The sequence below is a fragment of the Danio aesculapii genome, chromosome 22, assembly GCF_903798145.1.
Source record: "Danio aesculapii chromosome 22, fDanAes4.1, whole genome shotgun sequence".
NCBI lineage: Eukaryota > Metazoa > Chordata > Actinopteri > Cypriniformes > Danionidae > Danio > Danio aesculapii.
In genome coordinates, this window is record NC_079456.1 from 9622769 (window position 1) to 9648026 (window position 25258).

Genomic DNA, 25258 nt, shown 5'->3' on the forward strand with positions numbered 1-25258 from the left:
TTAGGATGACCGTTTATTTTGACTTGACGGCTGGCAGGACCTTAATGCAGCCGCCTACTCTCGTCTTACATTGCAGTCAAGGCGAGGCGTATCTCGAACGAGCCTATTCAGTCTGGATGCGGACAGGAGTGACTCCAATATGATGCAACATTCCTTACTGTTGTGGATTGTATTACTCGTGGGCGGTGAGTTACATGCTAATAAATTATCTTTCGATTTTATAGATGCGCATTTTCTGTAACGTTAATCGTCACATTTAATACCATTTGTGATTCTTATCATTCTTAACTTTATCATCTTTTTAAGTAAACGCCAGATGACAGCTTTATTGTAAGTGTATTTTGGGGTAAGATGTTTGTCTATGCGCTTACAGCTTTTGTTTTAGTTTCAAGTATCCCGTTAAAGGCCTCTGCAAGTAATATCGATGGGCGACGTCGAAACTGACGAGCATTTTGACCATAATACTGAAAGTTGGGTTTAGGGGCCTTGTCAGGCAATGGGGATAGTTTTGTTGCATGATTTAGACTAGAGGCACTTAAAATGCAGAAATCATGAAGTTTTGTTCAGCAGACCTCATTCTCGTTTCCTTTTCAGGGTGCGGCTCTGTCGAAAATAAAAAAATAGGCTAATAAAACCTTGCACAGCAGAACAGCATGAAGGAAAATCTATTGCTTCGGTTTTGTCCAAAAAAACTGGCTTTATGGCAGGCTGATGATTATTTAGCTGGTGTGTGGTGATCATTTTGGAATTTTCTCATAATAAAATGTTACATTTGGTAATGTCATTAAATTAGATTTAATTTGTTGGAATTTCGAGAAATATTAATGTGATGGCAATCACAGTGTAGTGAGAAATGTTCCCCCGTGTCCTAAATTATCTGCGAGCAAAATGAACAGTCTCTGTTCTCTTGGCTGCCATCTTTGTTTGTGAAAGTGAAAGTTTGATCTGCATATTCTGCTCCTGCCCTCACAGGAGCTTTTTTATTTTTTATCGTAAATATGTACAAACTTAGTACAAGAAAATACATCTCACAACAATTATGAACAAAATAAAATGAGAGAAATTATCTCAGTAATACAAAGTATAAATATAAATAGATGCCAGGGGTAAAAAAAAAAAGGTAAGATAATATTAATTAAAAAATAAAACTTTTATTCAATCAATTGAAAGTAATATAATGCTTCATATGTTTGTTTTTTTTTTTTTGCTTTTCTGTTTTTAAATGGTACATAATGTAGTACCGTATTGTTTAATCTATTATAAAACCTTTATAAAATGTTAAAAATTTGGCTTAGCTTTGGCCCATTTCTTGACATGAATGTGGTATTTTCCAAGTAATATTATCAGTTGTAAAAGAAAATATGTTGTACTTTTTAAATCAATTCCATCTTGTACTAAAGCAAATATGACATCATATAACCCAATTTGTATTTGTGTACCAAATGTCCTTGAAATAAAGTTAGAAGCATCAATCTAAAATACTCTTGAGTAAACACATTGAACAAACAGATGAGTAACAGATTCTTTAACAATACCACAAAAATCACAAGAGTTTTCTCTATCCACTCCAAACCGTTCAAATAACTCTTACAGGATAAATTCTGTGTAAGATTTTAAAAGATACCCGTCTTACTTTATTACTTATAAAAAACTTATTTGTTAGTAACCATACTTTCTTCCACTCAATGTTTCCAAATTTTGATGACCAGAAGACTGTTGAAGATGGTATATGATTCTTTTTTAATACATTTTTAATACATCTATTACTACATTTATCTTTAACAATGTTAATATCACCAATAAATAAAACATCATCACTTGTCTTTGACTGTTGGTCCACATTGTACATGGAATTACGCAACAGTGATACCACTTTACTTGGTATTGCATCAAAAATAACTTTTGGTTTTACAGGAACTAATTTTTTAAGGAATTCTGAGTATGACAAAAGCAATCCATGTTCATCAAGTAATTGACTGACTGTAAATATTCCATTGTCATACCACAATTGAATAAATATAGACTTCTTTTTGTACAAGATATCTTTATTATTCCACAGAAAATACAGATGAGGTGTAAAATTATGTTTATAGACCGACTGCCAAGCCAGCAATGCCTGCTTATGAAAACGTGCCAATTTAATTGGGTTTTATCAATAGAGAAGTTACATTTTAAAAGAAAATTTATGCCACCCAAAGAGTTAAATATAAAAGTCGGAAAGATATGCCACAAAGTTTCTTTAATTTTTTATGTATTCAATTATCCATTTTATCTTAAATACCTCATTGAGATCTGTAAAATTTAACACTTCAAGGCCCCCAAAGTCTTTGCTGTTATTTAAAATATCTTTTTTTAAATAGTGAGCCTTTTTTTGCCAAATAAAATCATAAAGAGTTTTATCCAATTCCTTAACAACATTTTCGGAGATTCCATTGACATTAATATGTATACAGACCTTGAAATTCCTTCTGCCTTAGACAGCAACACACGACCATATAAGGACAGATCTCTCATTAACCACACATTATATCTATTTTTGATCTTTTCAATGGTAGGCTTAAAATTTAATTCATTTCTTTGTTTCAAATCTTTGCATATTATTACACCAAGGTATCTGACAGTGTCTTTAATTGGTATACTACTAATTTCTTTTAAGGGACAGTCTTCAAGAGCAAATAAAATAGATTTACTCTTATTCATCTTTAATCCAGAGACCTCAGAAAATTCCTCAATACAACCAATAACACTCTTCACTTCTTTACTATTTTTGACAAAAATTGTAGTGTCATCGGCTAGTTGACTGAGTTTTATTTCTTTGTCAAACACTGAGATTTCTTGAAAATTTGCTTTTTTAATTTGAGTAGCCATTACTTGTGCAACTAATAAAAATAGAAAAAGCGATATAGGGCATCCTTGCCTGATCCCACGGCTCATTTTAAATCTTGGACCATTATAAAGAGTTTGAATTGCATTTTGGAAAAAAATACTAAAGCCGAAAAATTCTATAACTTTGAACATAAAAGAGTGTTCAATACTTTCAAACGCTTTATAAAAGTCGATAAAGAATATTACACTGTCCTCTAGTATAAAATGGTTATAGTCAATTAGGTCAAGAATTAATCTGTTAATACCAATAAACCGTCCCTTCAGAAAGCCGATTATTCTTGATCAATTATCATATTTAAAGATTTTTGAAATTCTTTTGGCCAATATCAGAGAGTAAATTTTGGTTTCATTATTTAACAAACTAATTGGTCTCCAATTTTCCAAGTACAATTTGTCGTTGTTAGATTTTGGTATTAGTGTAATTACTCCTTGTTTTAGTGAAGCTGGAAGCTCTCCAATTATAATTGATTCTTTAAAAACAGCAAGTAAAAAAAGGTGCAAGAATATTACCGAAAGTTTTATAAAATTCCCCTGTCAACCCATCAATTCCAGGAGATTTATTTTCCTTAAGACTATTTATACAATCTATAACTTCTACTATATTTAAATCTTCATCACATGAATTTCTAAAATCAGTGTCAATTTTATTAATATTTTCTGATAAGCCGCTGAGAAAACGTTCTATATTAGTGGGTTGATTAAAGGAACTATATAAATTACTATAAAATTAAGATGCATAGTTAGAAATCTCCTTAGGATTCTCATTGATAGAATTGTTTATTATTAATTTGTTGACAGATGAAATTTCCCGATTCCTTTTTTCTAAACTGAAAAAATATGTAGTATTTTTTTCTCTGGCTTCCATCCATTTTTTCCTTGACCTAACAAATGCACCTTTTGCTTTTTCTTCATAAATATTGTCTAGATCTTTCTGCAATGCTGTAAGTTTTAAAACATCATTGCTTGACATATCTTGGTTACTTCTGTACATAATTGAATAAATTTCACTAATTATCTTTTTTCCCCTTTGCAATAGACTTTCCATAGGATATAGCGAGTTTTCTTATTTCAAACTTAGTTTGTTCCCAGTATTTTCCATACATTTGGGTCATGCATGCCTGTTTCCAATATTTAATAATTAAAGTTTTAATTTGAGCTTCAAATTCTTTACATTTCAACAAACTATTGTTTAATTTCCAGTACCCCCTCTTAACCCTGTCTGACTGACTACCTGAAATGCTAATTTTAATCAATATGCCCTTGTGATCAGTTAAAACAGATGGTTCAATATTCACAAATTCTACTTTTTCTTTCATACGTTCTGATATAAGCCAAAAGTCAATACGCGATTTGAGAGATCCGTCCCTATTAGACCAAGTATATGCTAAGGAATTTGTATTCCTATACCTCCAAATGTCAACTATATTTAATCTTAAACAAACGTTGCTTAATTCATTTGCACTATAGTCAACTTTCAGGGGCAATCTATCTTGTTGTCCTTCAAAGATAGTGTTAAAGTCACCACCCCAAATAACTTCAGCTGAAGGGAATTTTAATTGCAAGTTATTAATATGACCTTCAATATCTTGAAAAATTAATCCATTTATTTTTTATTGTTGGTGGCATAAATGTTTACAATAATAAATTGTACCTGGTTTATTTCAACAAGAAGAATGATCCAACGGCCATTTCCATCTGATTTTTGAATTATTGTCTTCCCTAAAAACTTATCCTTTAAAATAGCGACACCTGCTAATCTATTTGAAGCGCCAAAAAAAAAACTAATGTCACAACCCCATTGACTCTTCCAAAAAGACACATCTTCTTTGCAGGCATGAGTTTCCTGAATAAAGCAAAAGTCCACCTGCTTACTCTTACAAAACAGAAGCAAAGCCTTTCTTTTTAACATGTCTCGTATACCCATGGTATTAACAGAAAATAGTGTTATTGACATAACTCGAACAAAATATACAATCCTTAATTATAAAAAACAATTAAGTGAACAACAACCGAATAAGATTTGAGAGTGTATAACGGGTAAAATATTTCCTCCGTCTTTGAAAAATCAGTCACGTTAACTCAGTCCTGAAATCGTTTTCACTTCGATTAGAAAAATAATAAATGACGACCTTTATTTTTTTTTCTCTGTACTACAAAACAAAGTATCTATATTTTATAGAAAACATGTTATTGAAATTGTGAAATGAGAATAAAATTAAATACTTTAAGAGATCACGTCATTAACAAAATTACAATGAAGCTAGAACTTTTCATGTTACAAAAAATTTAAAACCAAAGCCCATATTTAGAGCAATTTATATCTTAATTTCTTTACCATCAACTATTGCCTTGATTCCAACAAAGAAGACTTTTTTTGCCCCCTTTTCTGGCTTTGTCGATCGACGGCCAAAGGAGATTCCGCGTAGCTCTGTCTTTGATCGTGAAGTCTTCTTTGAAGTACATCTTGTTCTTCTTGAGAAAGTCATTTCCCTTGGCTCCTTTCCATCTGAGGTCTCGCGCTGTTCTGGAAGTGAATCGTATAATCACTGGCCTTGGTTTCTTCCCTTTGCCGCCGCCTGCACTGGATCTTCCAACTCGCTACAAAATCACGATCTTGCTCGACGACCACCTTTTTGCAAATTTCCATTATTCGAGACTTGACATTCTCATCTGTACGCTCAGGCATCCCTTCCAAATGAAAATTCCATCTCCGGTCGTAACGATCCTGTTCATTCATTCTGTCCTCCAGGTCAGAGATGCGCTTCAGATTAGTTTCATTCTTGTTTTTTAACTCTTCGTTCTCCTTCCGAATGTCGAATATTTCTGAATGCACTGCCTCTAGTGCTTCTTTCAACAAGTTGATGCTATTCGAATTTTCTTTAACCATGTCTTTTATTTCTTCGGATGATTGCCGAATTATTTGAATGATACTTTGCTGAACCTGGCTTAACGTGAGGTCATCTGTTGCATGACCTTTTGCCAACCTTTTTGTTGGACGTGCTTTGAATGGCGTATTCGGAGTAGAATCATTTTCTTCTCCTTTGCCGTGACAACTAAATGAATGAGTTTCACTAATGAGCCTTTTTTCCATCGATCATTGGAGTTCCATGTCCATCTTTACAGAGCCTGACAAGTCCATGGTAACTTTCAGGATTTTCAATACTAGTAAAAACGCGTAACTATGACTACTCAACTGTAACACTTTCTAACAACTGATATAAAAAATGCGTGACTGACTAATTACATTGAACTCTGTAAAATATAAACGATTTTATTTTCAGAGCCAAAGCATGTGCGTCTAATCAAGCCGCCATCTTGCGCGACTTCACCCTCACAGGAGCTATCACTAAATTCCAGGAGTTTCATGATGTAAAATGGGCGTGGAGCGGTTGGTGTTGGGAACAGTATTGAGGTCACCGATTATGCGCAGAACGCTTTTGTTGTTTTTTATTTTGCGTGGACATTTCAAATACTGGATCACGTTGGCTCCAATTGATGAAGAACCTACCCCCGCGATGGATAACGAAGGAAAAACAATCATGCAGTTATTTTTTGTTTTATAATGTTAAATTTGGATTGTTTAATTTGCAAAAAAAAAAAAAAAAAAACACTCCATTTGTAGCCATTTGTTTTTACTCCATTTTACTTTGTTTTACTGAAACTTCAACATGGATTTACAACATTAAAATCCTGGGGCTTTTGTACTTCCATTGTAAACCACAAAATAATAATAATGGTTATAGTACATTACTCATAGACTTTGTTTTTGTAGTTTAACAAATGGTAATATTTCCTGTTTAAACGAATAAATATATATATTTTTTTCTGTAATAAACTATGGTTGATTTTACTGACTCAATCTTAGTTAGTTTATTAACAGAACATATATTTATTTGTTTAAAAAAAATATTAAAATTTATCACACATGAAACACCTGGAATCAGGACAGTTGTCTGATGTTAATGCTGTTTTCACATTCTGCACATGATTTGTGACCTACAAATTCATAAATAGGACACGCAGCTAGACGTAGTAGCGATTACGCTGTAATGTATTATTTATAAAAATTCCCATTTATTGTATTTTAATAACGTCTACCCCCACCCCAACCCTAAACCCAACCATCACAGTAGTGTAAAAACAGTAGTTGCATCGAGTATTATTTATGTTATTTGTTAAATTACCCAATAAATTGTATGTTTTAAAGGGCACATAGGTTAGCCCTTTTTTCATATTTAATATAAGTCTTTTGTGTCCCCAGAATGTGTCTGTAAAGTTTCAGCTCAAAACACCCATCAGAATATTTATTATAGCTGTTTGAAGTGTTTATATTATAGCTGGAAAAAAGGTTTTGCTGTTTTTTTGTACTGGGCCTTTAAGGCTAGTCCTCCCCGCCCACCGTTCCCACGTGCCTGTCAGCAATAGCCGCCCTCGGCTGCCTCAGGAAGCAGATCTCACATAACGTGTGTGAGAAATACTACAGTAAGAACTTTAACAATCAGTATTTGATGCATTTTTTTGTGGATTTGCAACAATGAGTCACACACAATGTCATTACAAAGTTCACGCACACACACAGCAAGGATACAAACACATAGCGCACACACACACACACACACACACACACACACACACACACACACACAAACGTAGCACTGACATACACACACACACATAGCTCAGACGCAGACACACACACACACACACACACACACACACACACACTTAGCTCAGACACACACACACACACACACACACACACAGAGAGAGAGAGAGAGAGAGAGCACGTTAAGCTTTGCACTCGTTTTGCACGCATGTGACATGATACTGGTAATATCCACTGCTGTATGGATATCTCTTATATTAATGTATATTAATAACCGAGATTGAAGCGTCTTCCTTTATAATTGTTCTGACACGCGGCCGTGCTGATGAAGTGCATCTGAAGTGAATCACTATAATTCATTACACACATGCTCTGTTTTAAAACATTATAAACTTGTAAAACTCACTCTTGATCACGTTTGATGATGATGATTGATGATCCTAGCGAACTGAACACACCTTTTATTCCTGGCTGCTTTGCGCTCGTCCTGTCTTGATTATATGATTATACACGTGACTACCGGACATGTTAATGCGCGCAGCTGTCAATCAATATTGGTGGGCGGGGGGACCGCTCTCCTACGTAAAGTTGCGGTCGATCTGAAAACCGCCGAGTGTGTTTATTTCACCCCAATATGACAGTTTATACACTATACTTACACACATTTCTGTCTAAACAGCTTGAAAAGTAAATTTTTCACCATAGGTGCCCTTTAACATCTAACCCTAAACCCAACTATGGATGCAATGATTATAGATTTTAGTTGTACGATTATGGTCTTAAGAATTAATCACGGTTTCACGGTTATCACGATTATTATGCATTCATTAATTTCTAAACACCACTAGTTTGGAAAATCACATGAACTCCTTATTTTTTTAAAGTGTTATTTATTGCTGCTCAGAAACCAATTATTACAGCACAAAATAATATTAAAAACAAACAATAGTCCATTTCTCTCTTTGTGCTAAAAAAATAAGTAATATTTTTTGACATTTAAACAATTTTACACCGTAAATAAACTGATCACAAAAGTAAACTGTTACAAATGACCCCATCTCAACTAGTGCGGCTGAAAAGTGTGAGCGTGTTGCGTCGCGTGTGCGTCCCTCCATTGGAAATAATGAAGATGCACGAGCTTGCATTAGTTAATAACCCCAGTCATAGTTAATCCAATGTGCTTGGTTATTAGTCTCTGTGTACAAATTAGCACACAGCTGGCATAACTTTTAGTTGCCGCAGATTTGATCTGTGCAGAAACGCGGTGTTGAGAAACCTTTACGATTAATTAAGGCTGATTTATACTGCTGCGTCAAGCACATGCGTATGCTACGGCGCAGCCTACGCGTGGACCCATAGCCCTCGCCGTGGCCGTCGATGTCACTGATGCGCACCTCTCAAAAAATGTAACTACACGTTGCAACGACGCGTAGCGCAAGCTCTATTAGTCGGCTTAGAAGCGCTGAGTGTGGGCAAGACCAAAAGCCGTGCGAGTCCGTTGGAGCGAGTGTTTACAAGTGTGGAGTCCCGTGAAGGAGCTCCGAATGGAAAGTTTTACTTTGTGTTTACCTCATGGTTAAAGTTGTTGCACGTCCACCGGTTCCTGCCTCAAAATGAGCGAGTTTGAGCCACTTATACATTAAGAAAGCGTTCAGAAAAAACAAAACACCAGCGAAGAAACTCGACACAGAGGAACATAAACACCTCACTGCCAACTAGCATTTTGGAAGTGTTATTGCAGAGCAACCACACGTGGTGTCAGCTTTAACGCTTTTTATTCACTTTGAATGGGTGATATCAGGCATTGCCGAACTGCATTGTGGATCCGTCGGCGTCGCTTCAGAGGCGTTGCTCGCTTCAAAAGTTAGGAGTTGCTCAACTTTTCAAGCGCCGACGGAAGCGTCAGCCAATCAGATTGCTGTATGCAAACACACCAGCTCAGACAGTGGCCTACTGCTAACTAATTTCATTGGCTGACGCTGCTATGATGATTGCGTCAGCCCCAACTTCAGACACGCGTGTGAATCCCCGTATGAATGGAGCGTGAATGCACAGCTACGCTCGTTACATGCGCTGTGGGTCTCGCCGATCACTTGACGCAGAAGTATAAACCAGGCTTTACCCATGACAAATTAAAGCGCTGTTAATAGTGAAACCGGTTAATTGTTGCATCCCTAAGCCCAACCATCACAGTAGTGTAAAAACAGTAGTTGTATCGAGTATTATTTATGTTATTTATTAAATTATCCAATAAATTGTATTTTTTAATGTCTACGCCTATCCTGACCCTTAACCCTTATTGATGTGCATATTGCACTTCCGGCTAGCCTTGTATCCTATCTAGAAACCGCTGGAAAAACGTGCCTGCCACCACAGGTTGGTGCATGCTAGTGGAATTTCAGAGCTCTCTTTTGTATACTAATAATTAATAATGAGACCTGTCCTTACTCAGCTCTGCAAATTATTAAGTATTGCTTTTTTAAATCAGATTATAATTGGAATTTTATACTGAGGCAATGCAGTGGCGCAGTAGGTCGTGCTGTCGCCTCACAGCCAGAAGGTCGCTGGTTCGAGCCTTGGCTGGGTCAGTTGCCGTTTCTGTTTGGAGTTTGCATGTTCTCCCTGCGTTCGCGTGGGTTTCCTCTGGGTTCTCCGGTTTCCCCCACAGTCCAAAGACATGCGGCACAGGTAAATTGGGTAGGCTAAATTGTCCGTAGTGTATGAGTATGTATGGGTGTTTGCCAGAGATGGGTTGAAGCTGGAAGGGCATCCGCTGTGTAAAAACATGTGCTGGATAATTTGGCGGTTAATTCTGCTGTGGCGACCCCAGATTAATAAAGGGATTAAGCTGAAAAGAAAATGAATGAATGAATTTTATACTGAATTGTATTTTCGGTCAACATTCGGTAAACTTTCGGTGAACATTTTCAAATATGTCAGAATCAGTTTTATTGCCAAGTGTGCTTCACACACACAAGGAATTTGTTTTGGCTACAGAAGCTTCCAGTGTACATAAAGTGACAAGTGACAACACAAAATAAATATGAAAAAAAAGACGATAAACATTTAACAGAGATTCAGTTAGTCAAAAAGCTATGTACAGATTTGTTATAAATATACAGGTTATAAGGTGATGTGTACAAGTGCGTATGAGAAATTATTTCACATGTTTATTGCACAGTAGGGGAAGATTTAACTGTTCATAAGGTAGACAGCCTGAGGAAAGAAACTTTTCCTGTGTCTGGCTGTTTTTGTGCTTGGTGCTCTGAAGCGCCGACCAGACGGGAACAGTTCAAACAGGAAGTGTGCTGGGTGTGAGGGGTGATTTTGCGAGCCCTTTTACTCACTCTGGAAGAGTACAGTTCTTGAAGTGTAGGAAGGGTGGTGCCAGTGATTCGTTCAGCAGTCCGGTCTATTCGCTGTAGTCTACTGAGATCGGTTTTGGCAGCTGAGCTAAACCAGACAGTGATTGAAGTGCAGAGGATGGATTGGATGACAGCTGAGTAGAACTGTACGAGCAGGTAGCAGGTTGAACTTCCTCAGCTGATGAAGGAAGTACAGTCTCTGCTGGGCTTTCTTCACAATAGAGACTATGTGAATGTCCCACTTCAGATACTGAGAGATGGTGGTGCCCAGGAACCTGAATGACTCTACTGTAGCCACAGTAGAGCTCCACTATCATCTCCACCGTTTTGAGCGTGTTCAGCTCCAGGTTGTTGTATCTGCACCATAAAGCCAGCCGCTCCAGCTCCTGTCTGTATGTAGACTCGTCACTAGGCATGGGCCGGTATAAGATTCTGACGGTATGATAACCTTTCAGTTTCACTGTATCATGGTATTATGATTACTGCTCTAAAATATATCCTTTTTTAATTTCTGGGTAAAAAACTAAAACTTTTTCCCCTTTGAAAATAATATATTTAATTTTTTGAAAGATCTAAAATTTTATTTAAAATATTTTGGAGCAGTAAACATGTCAGGCTAAATTATTCAAATGAATCACTGACTTGTGCTGTCTTCATTAGTTTCAAAAACACAAATTTCTTAAAAAACTAAAACAAAAAATAAATAAAAAATCTTACACATACCTTAGGAACAGTATTACAGAAAATTTTGGTGGTTTTAAAACCTTGACTTTTCCAAACCGTGGTATACCTTGAAAATGGTTATCGTCCCATCCCTACTCGTCACCGTTCCGAATGAGGCCGATAACAGTAGTGTTGTCCGCAAACTTCAGGAGCTTGATGGAGGGATCTTTTGCAGTGCAGTCGTTGGTGTACAGGGAGAAGAGCAGTGGGGAAGACCACATCCCTGGGGGGCACCGGTGCTGATGGTGCAGCCGTCGGACATGATTTTGCCTATTCTGTTGTCTATCTGTCAGAAAGATGGTGATCCATTGACAGACAGAGTTAAGAACAGTTACTCTTAAGCTGAAGCCTATTATTTTTGCTTTTGATCTTCATTCTTGTCTGAATACAATTTTGAATGTTTTATTGATGATCCACTTTAAATGTTGATCACTGTAAACACACACACACAGGTTAAAACTTGCTGGTTGAATAAAAGTAAATTAAAGTCAGAATTTTCCAGGGTTATGAATAATTCTGACTTAAATTTACTTTTATTCAACCAGCAAGTTTTTTTGACTGGAAATGACACAGGCTTCTCCCCAAAAATAATAAGACTATGTACAAGAGGCATCATTGTGGAAATAAATATTTCTCTGCTTTTATTCATATTTGAGCAAAAGTAGCATGTTCAAAATTAATCATACTCTTCTCAATAATCAATAGACAAAAGCCTTTATTGGCTATTACAGCAATCAAACGCTTCCTATCATTTCTGACCAGCTTTTTGCATGTTTCCACTGGTCATCTTTAGCAATGAGCTTCAACTCTTTTAGGTTGGAGGTTCTCCTTGTCATCACCCTGATCTTTAGCTCCTCCACAGATTTTGCTGTGTTTTGGGTTGTTGCTTTGCTGAAATGGCCACTAGTGCTCAAGGCCAAATTTCTCTGCAGACTGCCTGATGTTGTTATTGATCATTTTTATCTATTGCTCCTTTAAATGGTGCCATTTACTGTGATTAGGTTTCTTGGTCCACCAGGGAACAACATCCCCCAAAACATTATGTTCCCACCACCATGTTTGACAGTGTGACAATGCCTCTGTGTGCATAATTTCTATAATAATTCAGCAGCCCATCATCGATTATTCTTTACACATCTCTATTTGCTTAGATCAGATCATGGTTTGAGCTGTTATAACCTAATGTTACCCACTTTTGGGGGATGACAAATTTTACATTCATTTGTTTTGCATAAAAAGAAATATTACATTTATGAGAAATAAAAATATCATCATAATTGAAATGAGTGTGAAAATAAATACTCAAACCACCAAGTAGATTAAATGAAAACTGGAAACTGTTCTGCCCCGTTCTCACATAAGTTTTAATTAATTATTTAATTAATTAATTCATTCATTCTTCCTTCAGCTTATTCCCTGTTTCAGGGGTCGCCACAGCAGAATGAACCACCAACTATTCCAGCATGTGTTTTATGCAGCGGATGCCCTTCCAGCCGCAACTCAGTACTGGGAAACACCCATACACTCTCACTCACACTCATACACTACGGCCAATTCAGTTTACCCAATTCCCCTATAATGCATGTCTTTGGACTGTGGGGGAAACTGGAGCACCTAGAGGAAACCCACACCAACTCCACACAGAAATGCCACCTGGCCCGGGCAGCACTCGAAAAAGCGACCTTCTTGCTGTGCTAACCACTGAGCCACCATGCCACCCATATGTTTTCAGTGTGTAATATTCAGATGAACATTAATCATTTTTGTTTTAGTTTTTTTTCATGTTTTTAACTGCATGTAATCTTGCTGGTTCAGACCAAATATGTTTAATTCAAAGTAGCTTTTACTGCATTTGAAAACAGGATCAATCAATATATAACACTGTGTTTTAAAGTACCGCACTGTTAGACTCTCTAGGGAAACTACCTACATCTTTATTTGCTAAACTCATGTGTTTCGTGACACACATACGCATAGAAATATTATTATTTAAGAAAACTGAAACACCTGTTCCCAGTGTTGGAAGAGCATCTGTCACATAAAACATGACAAAGTAATTGGTGGTTCATTCAACTGTGGTGACCCTTATAAATAAGGGGCTAAGCCAAAGGATAGTAAGTTCACCAAGGGATAGATAGAAAACTGTTCACTTCTTTGCTAAAGGTTTTATCCGTTTTGGAGGAATCTACCTACTCACTAAACATTTCCACCACATTCTGACAGAGTATGTTTCTATTTTAGAGGATTATTTAATTTAGTAAAATAATGTCATATTTTGGAAGTTAAATAAATAAAATAATTTAATTTATATAAATGAGGGGATAGTTCACCCAAAAATGTTGCTTTTTGTAATCATTTACTCACTTTTGTGTCATTTCAAACCATGAATTAAATGAAATGTTGGTAATCAATCTGTTGTAAATGCTCTGCAAATATATACAAATAATAATTTAGATGGTGTTGTAGCCTTTGTTTATTTAATAAGCTCTTGTGTTTAAAGATACTTTAATAAATGTCTGCTTTATTTAAATAAATTCATATAAACAATTTCTCAAATATATACATGCATGATGTGTATATTTTACACAGTAAACACATTTTGTAAATAATACTTTATTGTCGATGTAATTAATCGCGATTAATCATTAGGCAGCACTAATATACATCTATATATATATATATATTCTTTGTTAAAAACTGTTACTGTTTGTTCATCAGGTGTGTTTGGTGATGAATATGTGCCTGTATCAGTGATGGAGGGAGATTCAGTTACGCTGATCTCTAATATTACTAAACTACAGAAGAATGAGGGACTGAACTGGTATATTAACGATGCCACCATCATAGCAAAGATTGATGAAGATACCCAAAGGTCCTCTGTCGAAGAGAAGGAAGAAAATTTAAAAAGCAGATTGGAGCTGAATGAGTCTACTGGATCTCTGACCATCATAAACATCTCAAAAAATGACTCTAGAGATTATAAACTACAGACTACCGGCAAAATTAAGGGGAATCCCAAGATCTTCAAAGTTATCGTTAATGGTAAGTAACTCCATTCGATTTTTGTTTGGATTAGCTATGTGTAAAGATGCATGGAATGATCTTAATGATAAACAATAATCTTTAATTATTGTTTATTCATATATTAATCCTTTATTATTTTGTTCAACTGAATTATTTTATCGTAGAAAAGTTAAGAATAGTTATTACAGAAGTGTGTATTATATGAACACAAAAAATAGTTTACTCAAAAGGATCAAGATTTGTTTGGTTAGCATGTGTCCATAAGCTCCTGTTATTAAAGGATTTAATTACAGTTGTGCTTACAACTTTCTACACTGTTAGTAGAAACAGATTTAATATTAACAAGTTTTTAATTTTTTTTTAACATATATCCAGGATAGTATCAAATTCTCACTGTGAATAATAATTGTACAGAGGCAGACCTAAGCAAAAACAGACGAAAAGTTAAATAATAAGCTATGATGTATTTAATCCAGGAAACATTAAAATAATATAACATTTACAGGATTAGCAAAATGCACAGTATTTTGAGATTTTTAGTGATTCCAGTCTTTTCATCTAATTGTTTTCATTAGTTTAGTTTATAATTAGCATTTCTGTTAAATATTTTATTAAGTGTATTAGTACTCCTGTGCATTTAGATTTTGTATTTTTGAACTATTAGTTCATAAATACTTTTTGAACAAAATAATTCAGATATTTTGTTACAATTTTTAATTGGCTCAAATACAGGTCACTAACTCAACGTTTTTTTTATTTCATGACAAGAGAGTTGTTACAGGTGAGAAATGAGTCTTCGAATAGAAATTTGCTGCAAATAAATTACCTTTTAACTTTAAAAGTCTTTAAATTACCCCAAACCTGATAATCATTTTCACATTTAGCCTTCTTTACCAGGGTTCACCACTAGGGGGTTTGTGGGAAATAAGGGTTCATAAATGGAGAAACTAATCAATTGAAGGTCAAATATTAAATTAAATAAAAAACAAAATGAATCATAAATAATAATATAAAAATCTCTAAAAACCTAAAATTTCACATTATGTGAACATTAATTGAGATCAGAGAACCATGAAAAGTGAACAATTTGTCAAATTAGTAAAATGTTGATTTAGCATCTGTATCTAGTATCTGAGGAGATTATCTGTATTGACTTAAAATAGTTCAGAATCTTTTAAAATGCATTATTTTAAATTTCTTAGCGCATGTAAATTAGAATTATCCTGGATTTTGTTTAAATTTACAAGTTTATAGCATATGATATTCGCTTATAAGCTTAGTTTGTTTTTCCTGTTTGTTCTCCAGGAGTGCCTATTGTTGAAAAAAATGGTGTGAAGTCAGTGTCAGTGATGAAGGGAGATTCAGTCACCCTACACACTGGTGTTACTCAGAAAGATGGTGTGATGTGGACGTTTCAAAATTCAGATTTAACCTGTTAACTGCCGCCCCCGTTAGTTGAGCTCAAACCCACATCTGACATACACATACTAAAGCAGCCACAGTTCATCAACCCTACAGACTACAGACGTAACCATGATATCTTTAGAAAGGTGATAGTTGTAGGTTTAATGTCCATGTTTCAGTATAATGTATATTACTATTTAAAATAATAGTTGGAAAGCTGGAAAACAAGACTAGCATTAAAAAAAAGTGCTTATTGTTTACATTGTATAATATACATAACATATTAAATATATCCAACTGTTCCAGAGCAACTAGAAAAAAATTAAATCAAAGATCACACTCACAATAACTGAAATGTGAAGTCAAAGTCATTAAAAAGGAGCTCCCTGTAATATTTTTCTTAGTGAAAGTACTTTTAAGAAAATGACACGTTGAGACAATCTAAAAGGCCATTTGTATTTAATAGGAGGTGAATTACAATATAATACTGTTTATAAGTAGGCACACTTTCTGATGATGCAGTTTATGCATGTTGTTATTTTTTTAAATGGTCAACCAAACAAAAAGCATAATAGATTAATTAGAGAGATTTATATTAATTGCTGGTATTTACTCTTGCTTTTCTGTTCTCTGTTTATTTGCAAAGTCTTACTCTGATGTTTAAATCTAATTCTGAACTGTTATATTGTTATCCAGGCTTCACACTTTCACAAGACATGTAATATAGTGCTAGTAAAATACATTTCTCTGCCTCTTTCTTTACTCTTTGCTGGTATGTAAAGCCCACTTTAAAACATCTAATCAGTTCTGATGTTTAAATATAAAATGCTGCAAAAATTTTTCCTCCTTCCTACTTCACCCCACAAAAATTAATGAAGTAAAATAGATTGTGAAAGCAGTTATTTGTGTAAAGGTCATGTGAGTTTTTACTGGTAAAATATATTTTATTACAGTGTAATGTACACAGTCAATCAAAAAACCATAATTGCTGTTATTATTATTTTTAATTATTATTATTATTATTAGGTCTGTTATTTGTACATTTGTATTTGTAATTTCCTGAAAATGCTGATTTAATGCTGTCACTGTGAAGGACAACACTGATCAAACACTCATCTGTTTGTTTGAGTATGCAGACAAGACTGAAAAGGCAACAGCAGCTAGACCAATGAAGCAAATTTGGGACCAGACCTCTTTGGAAAGAGGGAGAATGTTCAGTAAATCTTTTTTAGTAGAGTAGCCTATTTTTTCTCTCTTTTGGAATTGAGTTCAATTATTTATTCAGATTAATTAATCATCAAAATATTCAATAGCCTACTCATTCATTTAGGATAGAAATTGTAATGTTTCTATATACATAGGTACATGACCATTTACAAAAGTTTGGTTGTGAAATCTAAGTAATCCATATAGTGTTTATTGTCATGTGTTTGTTGTCTACAGTTTCTATGCATAAGATCTTTACTCTCGGTAAAGTAGTTGACTGTGAGTTGAAATTCAATATTTTAGTTAATAAGTTCATTAGACATTACATGCGGCGGCGCTGTAATGACGTATTGTATGATTGTCCAATCAGCACTGTGCAGAGAACTCTGGGGCGTTGTTGTTTTTTTACGCTAGACTATTAAAAAACAATATTAGGCAATAGCTATAGGTTCGTGTCTCTGATTTAACTCAAAGTGCAATATATAGAGAAGGGGTTATAACAATTTTTACAATATCTTATAAACTAAGTGGAATTAATTGTTTTTTATTTTCAATCATTATATTCGGATTAAAATGCTTTTACTGACTGTGTTCGCTGAACTAGGCTTCATTTATGGAAACAAAGATACATTTTATTAGTTGAATTGTTCCGTCCTTTTACTAAACAAAAACTGTTCACGGCTGTCCGTTAAGATGTAGTGTGCATCGTTGCGGACTTTTTATAGGCCTACGAATCAAAATATTGTTGAGTCAGTGTTGACGTTTTGAAATTACGATCGTAAATCTCGATACTCGAGTTTTGGAGCTTTCAGAAAACGCATCGTTTGTCAATATAAGTCACACTCTTGAAATTAAAATCATTAAATAAATACAAACAAACTTCCGAATCGGCGATGGTCTCGAGCCAGTTAAGTTATTAACTCATAATCAGACCGGAGATCTCACCATCACAAACATCGGTAATCGTCAGAGTGGAAATTATGATTTGGAGATCAACACCAGCAGACTGTCCTTACGAAGAACATACCTCGTTGTTTTGATCGGTGAGTAGATTCTGATAAAACATGTTATTAACTACCCAATAAGCCTCAAACTTTAACTCTTAAGGTAAAATAAACTCGAATGTAATGTTTACAGTAGGCATATAGAAAAGAATACGGTTTAGTTAATGTGCTGGGACGGTTTTGTATATCAGGTTGATTTTAGGTTTGATATTCACATTCGCGCACGCAGTTTTAGGGATCATCTGCGAATTACATCGACAGAATCAAAACGCAAGGAATAAAAAAGTATTTCTAGAAGATTCCAGTAAATGGTTAGAGGCCAGACTGATTTAATACAGGTTAACGCTACAATATCTCTAACTATACGGCACTTTCAAAGCAGAAATAGGCAATATCTCTTGTCATAAGCATACAGTAAACATCAGCTAAGGAACCTAAATGTTATTTTCTCACTTTTTCCCCTTCGTTTATGTATATTCATTCATTCATTTTCTTTTTGGCTTAGTCCCTTTATTAATCGGGTCACAACAGTGGAATGAACCACCAACCAGCACGTTTCTGCAGCGGATGCCCTTCCAGCCACAACCCAACACTGAAAACCCACACACTCTTGCACACACACTACAGCCAATTTAGCTTATTCAATTCACCTACAGCGCATGTCTTTGGACTGTGGGGGAAACCGGAGCACCCGGATGAATCCCATGGAAACACGGTGAGAACATGCAATCTCCACACAGAAACGCCAACTGACTGATGCTAGCGACCTCTTGCTGTGAGGCGATTGTGCTACCCACTGCGCCACCGTGCTGCCTTATGTATACATCACGCAAATATATAGGAAAAGGTATTTACAGTATTTCCCCTAGATGTAAGCTTCTCATTCTAATATGTGCTCACATTTCTAGGGACTAAACTGACTTACAGGAGAGATTTTCCCAATATTTCCATTAATATATGTACATTACACAAAAACTTTAGAAAAATATTTACGCTAATTCAACCAACTGTAAATTTCTCACTCTAAAAAGATTCCCAGAGACCAGACTGTCTTACTACAGGTATGAGTTTAGCCATATTTTCATTCATATTTTTGCAGTACATAAATATTGAAGAAGAACACTTACAGTAATTCACCCAACTGTATTTTCTTTTTCATGTTAAAGTGTGTAGCACATCCCTAGAAGCCAGAGCACATTCGCAGAGCAGAGGCCAGACAGATTTAATACAGGTGAGATTTTACCCATATTTTCATTTATAATTTTACAGTACACAATCATTTTTCTAAAACTGTACTGTAAAATATAAATGAAAATATGGGTAAAATCACACCTGTAGTAAGTCGGTCTCACCTCTGTGAATGTATTACACCCTTTAAAATCATAAAAGTACAGTAGGGTGAATTACTGTAAATATTTTTCTTCAATATATGTGTACTGTAAAATTATAAATAAAAATATGGGTAAAATCTCACCTGTAGTATGTCTGCCCTCTGTGAATGCACTACACTATTTAAAATCATAAAATTACAGTAGAGAGATTTACTGTAAATATTTTTCAAAAATATTTTTGTATTATATATTTGTAGGAATAGAAATATTAATAAATCTCAAGTGAAGTAAGTCTGTCTGGCCTTTAAGAATGCTTCATCGTTTAAAATGAGAAAATTGAATTGAATTAACGTAAATATTTTTCTAAAGTTTTTGTGTACTCTTGCATTGGTCGGGGCCCCCTAATTCCCTGGGGCTCTAAGCGGCTGCTTATCTCGCTTATTGGTTAAGTCTGTCCCTGCTTTCCAGACTCCTATACACCACTTTTATGATTTATGATAACTTTTCTCCCAGGCCTGCTTAACTCTTTCATCATCTGCTATGTTTTAATTATATATATATATATATATATATATATATATATATATATATATATATATATATATATAAGAAATATGATACACCTGCAAAAGATTTTTCAAACTTGTTAATTACTACTACAATGTACTATAAGTAAATTGAGTTGTGCTGATGTTTGTTAAAGCAGATCGTTCTTAACCCTGTCTGTCTTTACCATTACAATATCAGATCTTCACTCAATTTGATATTTACAAAATCTCTAATTAGACATATTGGTTTAATGCGACTTTTGGTAGGAGTTAATTGAAGTCTCTGGTGTCCCCATAATGTATGTGTAAAATGTCAGCTTAAAATACCTCAAAGATCATTTTATAGCATGTCCAATTAGATTTTTTCTTTGTTTTTAATGTGTTCAGCTGTTAAGGAACAGGTAAGAGGCAGATCCATGTGCAGACATTCACATTTATTACAAAGTATAGCAAGCAACCAAAACGGACAAACTCAATGAGAAATCAAAGGGTGACATTCATCACAAGTAGAAACCGCACTTGCAAAACAACTTTCGACCCACAGAAAGGGAAACAAAAGGGCCTATATTAACCAAGACTAATATGGAATAGGTAACAGAGGACAGACAAAATAAAAAACAAAGGAGACAAATGACGGTGTGGAACATGAAAGGAGGGAGAACAGAGCAAATGTACAACAACACAAGACAAGGGCTTGAATCACAACATCAACCTTCATGTGTTCAGTCTGATGTATTTGAATACCTGACTGTTTTATCTATAATAAATGTGCTTTTATGATTTATGCAGATGGTGAATTTTTATGTTCTTCATATGTGTTGTCTGTTATTCTGATAGGTGAAAAGCCGAGAGTATCAGTGAAGAAGGGAGAAAGCGTCTTTCTAAGCACTGGAGTTAAAGATATTCAAACATTTGATTTGATGTTGTGGATTTTTGAAGGCCGAACCATTGCTGAAATCAATAAAAGGGGCAATTCAATTTATGACAGCAGAGATGGCAGACTGCAAATGAATGACAAATCTGGATCTCTCATAATCAGTAATTCAGCATCCACAGACGCCGGAGACTATAATCTGATCATAAACAGCAGCACACAGTCCTTACAGAGGACCATCAGTGTTACTGTCAGCAGTGAGTACATCAAATCTCTCTTTTACCAGTACAGTATTAGTTCCAGCCTATTTACCCTGTCTAGGTAGTTTCAATACATTAGTTCATGCTGTAGCTTTCAGAAATGACTGTGTTCATTCATAATGGCTTTATCATAACAGTATCAGATCTTCATCAGGATATATAGTGCTGATGTTTATAGTGATTGTAGATTCGACTGTTCATAATGACTGTCTTTATCCGGTCCAGATTTAGGTGTATTTCCAGGTGCTGAAGCAGGAATTGTTGTTGGTCTGCTGGTGTTCCTCTGGTGTTTGCAGCTGTAATGTTTTTTTATTATTACTGCAAAACTTCAGCAAAATAGCGGTAAGTATTACAGTAGATAGTGCAAGAGAGTGTAAAATTATTAAATATTTGTTGTTCTTGTGTTTGAAAGTTCTGCTTGTGTTTGATTCAGTGTAATGTCCTGTTGTCACTCCTCCAGCAGTCAGATTTAGATCACAGTAACTAAGGAGAGAAACAGGAGCCTCTTGTTTTAAAACTTTTTTTCTGAATGAATGTAAATGATTTTATTAGGTGATGAATTCACTCTGCTTTTCTACACTTAAGCTAAAATGTTTCTGTGTTTGCCAAGTTGTCATTATGACATCACATACTGACAATATCTAGGCACCAGTGTTTCCTGTAATTTGTTATCTTGCTGAACAAAACTCTTCTCTGTTAAATGGATATTATGCTAGATAAACTGCTTAATACACACAGGATGTACAGCAATACACAAATATCTTTACATATGAAAAATAATTAAAATATTAAACCATTACAAAAATTATTATTTTCTAGCCTACATAAATCTAAAAACCATACTTTCATGCCTTCTTCATCAGTTTATTCATAACAATTTGCTTTTGTATAATGTTGTTATTATTAGTAGTATTATTTATTATATGCATATTTATATATTTTTTTTATTAAAAACAAGCTTAGATTTGCCCACCTGTCAGGTTTTGGACCATATGGGGCATAGCATGTGTATTTGGATATAACTCAGTTGTTTGACCACACTTCGTTATTATTGTTCATAATTATTAGTTTGCTAAAAATTAGAACTGAGTTTAGAAATAATTATTTATAATTATTATTATTATTATTATTATTATATTAATACTTTTTTATAAGCTACTGGATGTCTGTGCATACAACATGTTTCCCTATTCATGACAGTGAGAGTGAAAGTTAATAATGAGGAGGCCTTATCTCTCATTCTCACGCTGTAGATGCTCTATTTAACTGTTTTCTTGCTAGTGAAACGCTCAGTTTTTCCATTTACAAAGTCCTGTCATGTAAATAGCAAATGCGCTATGGCGCTACGCAGCTGACTCTTAAAGGTAATGGGAGATGAGACTCTGATTGGTTTATTCCCAAAACACCTATAACTCATTAAGACAATAAGCTCAACCCTGTTAGACCATGCGCTATGGCACAAAGCGGATTTTTCTGTCCTTAAATTAGCAAAAGTGGATTCCGACATGCCCTTAATGCTTTGTGCATAATGCCCATTGGCTATTTTTTATTTTTTTATTTATTATTATTTTTTTTTTTACAAAACTGGCAGAAATCTGAAAAATGTTCATAAATCAATTATGAATGCTTTGATTACATTTATTAAATGACAGCTTTGTATGGGTTTTTTCAACTTTATCTAATTACTATCACATTAATAGCAGATTCATTTTTAATAGGGCAGTTCTAGCCCTCTGTACTATATAGCTACTATTATTGTAGTTGTCAAATATGGCAAATTTAACAGCAAATTAAAAGCTTTTTAATTTAAAAGAATGAATTAATGATTAATTGATTCCTGACTCTGTCTGTCTTAATCCTCCCAGCATTGAATGCAAGTTTGGCTTCATTAGTTAACTTAATAACCACTATTATTCTGCAGATTATTTGTTACATGTAGATTAAAGACAGATTTATCTCTTTCTGATTATTTGCATTGTTTTTTTCTTTCCACAGATATTTCTCCTGGTGAAGGAAATTGATTAGCAAATCCAATGAAGTCTTATTGTGAAGTCTTGAAGTCTTATCAATGAAGTCTTATCCAATGAAGCAGTATTGTGTGTGCTTTTGAGCTGCGAAACTGCTTAAGGAATTTAATTTGCTGATGATAAGTAATAAATGATGCTTTCATTCCTTATGGCATAAATGCAGTGTTTAGCCTGTGTATACTTTACATGGACATCAGTAACCTGATTATTTACTTTATTCCATACGAGACAGTATTACGATGTATGTAAGTTGCTTTTTAGAATATTTCTTTCATGTTTTAGTTTTACATGTTATAGTTCATACACTGAATAATGCCACACATCGTTACATTCCCACGCCACACATCGTTACATTCCCACGCCACACATCGTTACATTCCCACGCAACACTCTTTGACATTCCCTCCAGAATTTTGTATAACATTCTTTTGGTGTAGGACCATCTAGAGTTTTGGGTGTTTAAACTTCATGTGCAATTAATTGTTTGTCATGCTATACAGGCAAACAGATGATGGCAGATAGTAATTCTTGCCCATTGCACTCTTTTGTTTGTCAACATATTGTTGACCACCGTTTACATGGTATAGTCTTAATCAGATTGTCTTAATTATGTTAATGTCAGAATGTTGTTGTCCATGTAATTGTACTGAAGCTGTTAATTTTGTGTTATTTTATAAAGGGAACACTCCTCTTTTGTGGAAATAGGCTAATTTTATAAATCCCCTAGAGTTAAACATTTGAGTTTTACCATTTTTGATTCCAATCAGCCGATCTCTGTGTTTGGGGGAAATATTTAGCTTAGCTTAGCATAGATCATTGAATCAGATTAGACCATTAGCATCTTGCTCAAAAATGACCAAATATATTTTTTATAATTTTTCTATTTAAAGCTTGACTCCTCTGTAGTTAAAATTGTGTTCTAAATGAGCCTATTTTTTAAGTGGAGTGTTCCTTTAAGTGTTTGACTGAATAAGCCTAATGAAGCATGTTGTACTGTATAAGATAATGCAGAAGTATTCTAAAGCTGAATATGTATACGTGCCTTTATTTTGATACTTTCATTTTTACATTCCACTTAATTTTGTATGTGTCATATACTTTTGTGTTTATTACGTAAAGATTTTAAGCATTTTGAAAAACCAACATTTGGACCATTGGGGAGCGATAAATAAATGTATTATTATTAATATTATTATTGGAAACAAAACCTTGTTAGAACTTGCTGTCTATTAATATTCTTAATGTTTTTTTTTCTTGTTCACACTTGTCACTGCACCCCAGTTGCTAATTCCTTTTTTATTTGTTAAACATTTCATTCATTCATCTTTTGTTCTTTTATAAACCTCTGTTACTACATGACAGGCAATGTATTTAATCAGTAAAAATCTGTATCAGTGTTATCGTTATTAATTAAAAGCTTGATTTGCCATAAATTGTGTATTGGTTGTTAATGTTTTTCCAAGCTATCCAAAATATGCTATATTTTGCCAAAATTCCCTTGAAGGCTTAAATCTTTTTTCCCCTTTTCTTTTTTTTCTTTTTTGGATTATGCAAATGGGTAAAGAAATTGCATCTTTATTATTTTGCAAATGTTACATTGATTTACAATTTGAATATTCTGATGTGAACAACGTGGTAACATGAAAACAAGAGCCACAATTTTCCGCTTACATTTTTGACCAGGCACGTGCACACAATTGGGACCCCCCCCCCCCCCCCCCCTCCCCCGGCTCTTCAGTTCGCGATCGCCCCACTGTTCGGTTCACCAGCAGATACTCAACCCAACCCTACCCTCCTCCCGGCCCTCGCTGTAGTAGGCGAAATCACACCCCCATAGTTTTCACTTTCAGTTTGAGGGTGGCATGATCGTCGTTTGCCTAGAGCGCCATTTCAGCTTGCTCCTGCCCTGATGGCGCTTCAACTATTTACATGGTATTTGATATACAAACATAACAGTATTGTACTTTATAAAACATTGTCTTTATTTTTAATATTGTTAG

General features: G+C 34.6%; 1 protein-coding gene across 1 annotated transcript; it reads left to right on the plus strand.

Annotated features, from left to right (window-relative positions):
* si:ch211-213a13.1 (carcinoembryonic antigen-related cell adhesion molecule 1) lies at window positions 1-24691 on the plus strand. Its single transcript, XM_056448272.1, has 7 exons — window positions 1-185; window positions 14299-14622; window positions 15910-16036; window positions 18136-18257; window positions 20935-21228; window positions 21457-21573; window positions 23227-24691. The coding sequence occupies exons 1-6, from the start codon at window positions 140-142 to the stop codon at window positions 21531-21533; spliced, it is 990 nt and encodes a 329-aa protein (XP_056304247.1). The 5' UTR covers window positions 1-139; the 3' UTR covers window positions 21534-21573; window positions 23227-24691.
* Window positions 24692-25258: the final 567 nt, after the last annotated feature.